This window comes from Caretta caretta, chromosome 12 (genome assembly GCF_965140235.1).
Source record: "Caretta caretta isolate rCarCar2 chromosome 12, rCarCar1.hap1, whole genome shotgun sequence".
Taxonomy (NCBI): Eukaryota; Metazoa; Chordata; order Testudines; family Cheloniidae; genus Caretta; species Caretta caretta.
Genome location: NC_134217.1, coordinates 16,839,414 through 16,847,486, shown reverse-complemented (window position 1 = coordinate 16,847,486; position 8,073 = coordinate 16,839,414). Strand labels below are relative to the sequence as shown.

General features: G+C 47.0%; 1 protein-coding gene across 1 annotated transcript; it reads left to right on the top strand.

The window, feature by feature from the left end:
• Nucleotides 1–290: 290 nt before the first annotated feature.
• LOC142068674 (uncharacterized) lies at nucleotides 291–1,800 on the top strand. The gene is made up of 2 exons (XM_075118440.1): nucleotides 291–870; nucleotides 1,259–1,800. Exons 1-2 carry the CDS (start codon nucleotides 291–293, stop codon nucleotides 1,798–1,800), a joined length of 1,122 nt encoding a protein of 373 aa, XP_074974541.1.
• Nucleotides 1,801–8,073: the final 6,273 nt, after the last annotated feature.

Below are 8,073 nucleotides of genomic sequence, written 5' to 3'. Positions count from 1 at the left end.
TCCACACAATGAAGCCCTTTATTTCGACTTAAAGGGCTCTTAAAATCGATTTCCTTACTCCACCCCTGACAAGTGGATTAGCGCTTAAATCGACGTTGCCGGCTCGAATTTGGGGTACTGTGGACACAATTCGATGGTATTGGCCTCCGGGAGCTATCCCAGAGTGCTCCATTCTGACCGCTCTGGACAGCGCTCTCAACTCAGATGCACTGGCCAGGTAGACAGGAAAAGAACCGCGAACTTTTGAATCTCATTTCCTGTTTGGCCAGCGTGGCAAGCTGCAGGTGACCATGCAGAGCTCATCAGCAGAGGTGACCATGATGGAGTCCCAGAATCGCAAAAGAGCTCCAGCATGGACTGAACGGGAGGTACGGGATCTGATCGCTGTTTGGGGAGAGGAATCCGTGCTATCAGAACTCCGTTCCAGTTTTCGAAATGCCAAAACCTTTCTGAAAATCTCCCAGGGCATGAAGGACAGAGGCCATAACAGGGACCCGAAGCAGTGCCGCGTGAAACTGAAGGAGCTGAGGCAAGCCTACCAGAAAACCAGAGAGGCGAACGGCCGCTCTGGGTCAGAGCCCCAAACATGCCGCTTCTATGATGAGCTGCATGCCATTTTAGGGGGTTCAGCCACCACTACCCCAGCCGTGTTGTTTGACTCCTTCAATGGAGATGGAGGCAATACAGAAGTAGGTTTTGGGGACGAAGAAGATGATGAGGAGGAGGTTGTAGATAGCTCACAGCAAGCAAGCGGAGAAACCGGTTTTCCCGACAGCCAGGAACTGTTTCTCACCCTAGACCTGGAGCCAGTACCCCCCGAACCCACCCAAGGCTGCCTCCTGGACTCAGCAGGCGGAGAAGGGACCTCTGGTGAGTGTACCTTTTAAAATGCTATACATGGTTTAAAAGCAAGCATGTGAAAGGATTACTTTGCCCTGGCATTTGCGGTTCTGCCTTTGCAAAAGGTTTCTGGGGAGGGCAGCCTTATTTCGTCCTTCATGGTAGGACACTTTACCACTCCAGGCCAGCAACACGTACTGGGGAATCACTGTAGAACAAAGCATTGCAGTGTATGTTTGCTGGCATTCAACCAAAATCCGTTCACGCGGTGGGAGGAGGCAAAATGCGACCTTGTAACGAAAGCACATGTGCTATGTATGTAATGTTAACTTTCAAGGTTTACCCTGAAAGAGTGTAGCCACTGTTTTATAAAATGTGTCTTTTTAAATACCGCTGTCCCTTTTTTTTTCTCCACCAGCTGCATGTGTTTCAATGATCACAGGATCTTCTCCTTCCCAGAGGCTAGTGAAGCTTAGAAAGAAAAAAAAACGCACTCGCGATGAAATGTTCTCCGAGCTCATGCTGTCCTCCCACACTGACAGAGCACAGACGAATGCGTGGAGGCAAATAATGTCAGAGTGCAGGAAAGCACAAAATGACCGGGAGGAGAGGTGGAGGGCTGAAGAGAGTAAGTGGCGGGCTGAAGAGAGTAAGTGGCGGGCTGAAGACAGGGCTGAAGCTCAAAGGTGGCGGCAGCGTGATGAGAGGAGGCAGGATTCAATGCTGAGGCTGCTGCAGGACCAAACCAGTATGCTCCAGTGTATGGTTGAGCTGCAGCAAAGGCAGCTGGAGCACAGACTGCCACTGCAGCCCCTCTGTAACCAACCGCCCTCCTCCCCAAGTTCCATAGCCTCCACACCCAGACGCCCAAGAACACGGTGGGGAGGCCTCCGGCCAACCAGCCACTCCCCCACAGAGGATTGCCCAAAAAAAAGAAGGCTGTCATTCAATAAATTTTAAAGTTGTAAACTTTTAAAGTGCTGTGCTTAAAGTGCTGTGTGGCATTTTCCTTCCCTCCTCCACCACCCCTCCTGGGATACCTTGGTAGTCATCCCCCTATTTGTGTGATGAATGAATAACGAATGCATGACTGTGAAGCAGCAATGACTTTATTGGCTCTGCAAGCAATGATTAAAGGGAGGAGGGGAGGGTGGTTAGCTTACAGGGAAGTAGAGTGAACCAAGGGGCGGGGGGGTTCATCAAGGAGAAACAAACAGAACTTTTACACCGTAGCCTGGCCAGTCATGAAACTGTTTTTCAAAGCTTCTCTGATGCGTACCGCGCCCTCCTGTGCTCTTCTAACCGCCCTGGTGTCTGGCTGCGCGTAACCAGCAGCCAGGCGATTTGCCTCAACCTCCCACCCCGCCATAAACGTCTCCCCCTTACTCTCACAGATATTGTGGAGCACACAGCAAGCAGTAATAACAGTGGGAATATTGGTTTCGCTGAGGTCTAAGCGAGTCAATAAACTGCGCCAGCGCGCCTTTAAACGTCCAAATGCACATTCTACCACCATTCTGCACTTGCTCAGCCTGTAGTTGAACAGCTCCTGACCACTGTCCAGGCTGCCTGTGTACGGCTTCATGAGCCATGGCATTAAGGGGTAGGCTGGGTCCCCAAGGATACATATAGGCATTTCAACATCCCCAACAGTTATTTTCTGGTCTGGGAATAAAGTCCCTTCCTGCAGCTTTTGAAACAGACCAGAGTTCCTGAAGATGCGAGCATCATGCACCTTTCCCGGCCATCCCACGTTGATGTTGGTGAAACGTCCCTTGTGATCCACCAGAGCTTGCAGCACTATTGAAAAGTACCCCTTGCGGTTTATGTACTCGGCGGCTTGGTGCTCCGGTGCCAAGATAGGGATATGGGTTCCATCTATAGCCCCACCACAGTTAGGGAATCCCATTGCAGCAAAGCCATCCACTATGACCTGCACATTTCCCAGGGTCACTACCCTTGATATCAGCAGATCTTTGATTGCGTGGGCTACTTGCATCACAGCAGCCCCCACAGTAGATTTGCCCACTCCAAATTGATTCCCAACTGACCGGTAGCTGTCTGGCGTTGCAAGCTTCCACAGGGCTATCGCCACTCGCTTCTCAACTGTGAGGGCTGCTCTCATCTTGGTATTCATGCGCTTCAGGACAGGGGAAAGCAAGTCACAAAGTTCCATGAAAGTGCCCTTACGCATGCGAAAGTTTCGTAGCCACTGGGAATCGTCCCAGACCTGCAACACTATGCGGTCCCACCAGTCTGTGCTTGTTTCCCGAGCCCAGAATCGGCGTTCCACAGCATGAACCTGCCCCATTAGCACCATGATGCATGCATTGTCAGGGCCCATGCTTTCAGAGAAATCTGTGTCCATGTCCTGATCACTCACGGGACCGCGCTGACGTCGCCTCCTCGCCCGGTATCGCGTTGCCATGTTTTGGTGCTGCATATACTGCTGAATAATGCGTGTGGTGGTTAATGTGCTCCTAATTGCCAAAGTGAGCTGAGCGGGCTCCATGCTTGCCGTGGTATGGCGTCCGCACAGAAAAAAGGCGCGGAACGATTGTCTGCCGTTGCTCTGACGGAGGGAGGGGCGACTGACGACACGGCTTACAGGGTTGGCTTCAGGGAGCTAAAATCAACAAAGGGGGTGCCTGTACATCAAGGAGTATTTCAGGCAGGACTGCACGGAGGGTTCCAATAAGAAATGGTGCACCTAAGTTATCGTTGTTATTGGAACAAGGAGGTTAGCCTGGCCTCTGATTGATACATGGCTAGATTTACCTCGCTGCACCTTCTCTGTGAGTGACTGCAGTGTGACCTAGAGGAATGAGTCCCCTAGACAGGGGAGGAGGCAAATGAGTACAAAACAAATCTGGTCTATTTCTTGTTTTGACCCACTCCATCTATCTTTTACATCTTTGGCTGGCAGCAGACGGTGCAGAAGGACTGCATGCCATCCACATCTCATGGCTGCTTGGCAGAAGATGGTACAGTACGCCTGCTAGCCATCCCCATCTCTTGCCTGCCTGGCAGAAGATGGTGCAATACGACTGCTAGCAATCCTCATCTCTTGCCTGCCTGGCAGAAGATGGTACAGTACGACTGCTAGCAGTCCGTATCGCCTGCCTGCTCACCATAAGACGGTTCAATAGGACTGACTGCAGGACTAAAGAGAATGACCTGGTCAAGTCACTCCAAATTTAGTCCCTGCGCCCATGTCTGCCCAGGCGCTCCCAGCCGACGCGGCCAGGAGCACCTCGGACACGATGAGGACGACTACCAATCGTATTGCACCGTCTGCTGCCAGAAGGCAAGGGGTTGCTGCTACTGTGCAGCAAAGCCGTACCGCGTCTGCCAGCACCCAGGAGACATAGGGTGACGGTTACCTGAGCGGGCTCCATGCTTGCTGTGGTATGGCGTCTGCACAGGTAACTCAGGAAAAAAGGCGCGAAATGATTGTCTGCCCTTGCTTTCACGGAGGGAGGGAGGGAACGGGGGCCTGACGACACGTACCCAGAACCACCCGCGACAATGTTTTAGCCCCATCAGAGCGCTCCATTGTGACTGCTCTGGACAGCACTCTCAGATGCCCGATTGTTTGCCATTGCTCTGACGCTGGGAGGGGCGCTTACAGGGTTGGCTTCAGGGAGCTAAAATCAACAAAGGGGGTGGCTTTACATCAAGGAGTATTTCAGGCAGGACTTCACAGAGGGTTCCAATAAGAAATGGTGCACCTAAGTTATTGTCCTTATTGGAGCAAGAAGGTTAGCCTGGCCTCTGATTGATACATGGCTAGATTTACCTCGCTGCACCTTGACTGCAGTGTGATCTAGAAGAATGAGTCCCCTAGACAGGGGAGGGGGGGGAAGCAAATGAGTACAAAACAAATCTGGTCTATTTCTTGTTTTGACCCACTCCATCTATCTTTTACATCTTTGGCTGGCAGCAGACGGACTGCATGCCATCCACATCTCATGACTGCTCGGCAGAAGATGGTACAGCACGACTGCTAGCAGTCCGTATCGCCTGCCCGCTCACCATAAGACGGTTCAATAGGACTGACTGCAGGACTAAAGAGAATGACCTGGTCAAGTCACTCCAAATTTAGTCCCTGTGCCCATGTCTGCCCAGGCGCTCCTGATCGACCTCACAGAGGCGACCAGGAGCACCTCAGACATGACGATGACGGCTACCAGTCGTACTGTACCGTCTGCTGCCACAAGGCAAGGGGTTGCTGCTACTGTGTAGCAATGCCGTACCGCGTCTGCCAGCACCCAGGAGACATAGGGTGACGGTTACCTGAGCGGGCTCCATGCTTGCCATGGTATGGCGTCTGCACAGGTAACTCAGGAAAAAAGGCGCGAAATGATTGTCTGCCCTTGCTTTCACGGGGGGAGGGAGGGAACGGGAGGCTGACGATATGTACCCAGAACCACCCGCGACAATGTTTTAGCCCCATCAGGCATTGGGATCTCAACCCAGAATTCCAATGGGCAGCGGAGACTGCGGGAACTGTGGGATAGCTACCCACAGTGCAACGCTCCGGAAGTCGACGCTTGCCTCGGTACTGTGGAAGCGCTCCGCCGAGTTAATGCACTTAATGCACTTAGAGCATTTACTGTGGGGACACACACACTCGAATTTATAAAACCGATTTCTAAAAAACCGACTTCTATAAATTCGACCTTATTCCGTAGTGTAGACATACCCTTAGAGACTAACCAATTTATTTGAGCATGAGCTTTCGTGAGCTACAGCTCACTTAAGTTAGCCTGAGCTTTTGCAGGGGGCTCACATATATCTGGGCGCATTGGCAAAGCGCTTTGCTAATAAACAGAGTGGTCTGACAAATTCAGTGAGTCTTGTATCTGACTTTGACAATTTAAGACTCACTGAATATGTCAAAACCAAAAATGTCTAAATGAATCTCCAAGAAGCCAGAACCTTTCATGAGCACTATAAATTCACACACAGGGTTGGACTCCTTGCCGATATAAAATCAATGTCATTCTGTTCATTTGATTTTTGTAATGGAGCTATGTTGAGATATACCAGCTGAAGATCTGGTCCACTTTTTTTTAAATGATTTAAAATAAACTAATCAAAGCTTGGTAAGTTCACATTATCTAGTAAGGAGAGATTTCACCAAGAGTTTTCTGCAATATGCTAATTAGATCTAGGTTCCTACAGCTCATCTGACTCATTATTAAATAAAGGTATTTTCCACTGGAAAAAATATAGATAACCACGTTGTTTCTTTCTGATTATTCTACATAGCTGCAAAAAAGCCAGTGTCTTGTTTTAGTTTCTATGATGTGTTTCCAGGTGCTACCTCAAAGAAGATTTTAGAAGTGTAAATCAAAAACTGTTTGCAGTATAATTTTGTCATTCTGTGTGAAAATAAAGAAATCTGTTCTGTTCTTTCTGTTGCTTAAATCCACAACTTCTTTCATTTTGTCATAAATTTTGCCTCAGTGTTACGGAGCCAAATGGAAGGTTAATTTTTCTCTTCTCATTTCTTCCTCCTGTGTCTGTGTCAATGATTCTCTTGTTTAACATAGGCTTGTTTTAAGGAAACTAAAAAATATCCTTCCATAGGACCGCATAAGAAGGTTGTTTTTTGTTTTTTGTTTTTTTTTAGGACAGGGAAGGACTAGTTCTTCAGCATTTAGCATTGCTGACAAATGTTCGGATTTCAGAAGAAAATGTTACATTTTAATACAGTCAAAACAGCTTTAGCGTAGTCAATTACTGCCAGAAAGGGATGACATACTATTTGCAAGTCTCTCTATAGAACGAATACTAATTAGGGATCACTTTGCATCAAATTATGTAGTCCTTACTCTGGCAAAAATCACATATACATATAAAAATAGAAGGGATTATTCAAGTAGCCAGGCAGCCTCTCTCAAGGTACAGCCCATGAAAGAGCAAAGAACTAGTTCAATTGTTTTACCTTTTAGCCTGTCCATGAAAAAGAATGTTAATGAGTAGGAGGGAAGATAGGGAGAGTTTCTGGTTCTTAAGTCCAAGAAAGTCAAACAAAGCATCCCAGTCAAGGACACTGTTAGAGAACAAAATATTAAGATCCAAACATGACCCACATGCTCAACACTGTCTCATCCACTTAATGGTGTGAAAACTGATTCTTTCTAATCAACGCTATAAGTGTGTCATGTTGTCTTGCTGTAATAATCCATTAGTGCACCTTTGCAGCCTCGAACAGATCCATCATGCCAGTGAGGGACAGCAGGGGCATGTGTCCCATCTATCACTCTTCATGATACTAGGTGCACTACAAAGAAAGAGTGGGGTAGGACATATCTTTCCTAGCATGTTCTGCTGTGATGCTGCATGACTTAGATGAACACTACAAAGAGATGTCTTGAAAATGCATTGTGCAATTTAAGAGCACATTATTGTACTTATTTAATAATAACCACCCCCAGATGCAAAATATTTCAATGCACAATGCATTTTCAAATCCCCTCCTTGGATCTGAAAACATGTTCTCAGAAATTGCAACCCTGTTCCTGCTGTGCCAACGAAGTGCTGCAGCAGAGCAGTTTGCAATCGAGGAACATTGCCCATGTTCGTTTGCACAGCAGCCCTTTTCAAACTCCTGTATAGATCTGTTTGTAGAGCCATCAGAATAATCTAGGGGAAGCACTTTAAATAAAATCTGCATACAAACAAGTGTGCAACTAAAATAATGTGGAAGTGGACTTGTTGGGACCAAATTCTCCTCTCAGATAAGCACCGATTACTTTTACTGAAGTCAATACCAGAGCTGTGCCTGTTCTGAAGGCAAACTGAACCCACGGTGATTTAGTAGGAGTAGAGGTTTCCTTTTGACTTTTGATGATTAATATATTTTTCCATTTCAGCTGCTTTTTAAATTATGGACCTTTGTCTCTTTCATGTTTTAATCTTTGGTGTTTGGCATTCTGGCAGTTTAAATTTGAACAGAAATGTCTGTAAAACTGAGACTTTCTGTATTTTTTTCATTCTTATATTTTTTAAGTGACATAATTTGCATTTGGAATAAAACAGCATCACAAGAAACCTAGTCTGAATTTTAAAAAGTAAAACTTGCTGGTGTTTGATAATTTTATTTTATTAGTGTATTACATTAAATGTAGCAATTTCAAAAAGCATTTTTAAAGGAATTCTAATTTTAAAAATCATAAGTTAGTTACAGTTGCTTTTAATGAACTCTGAAAACATGAACATTAA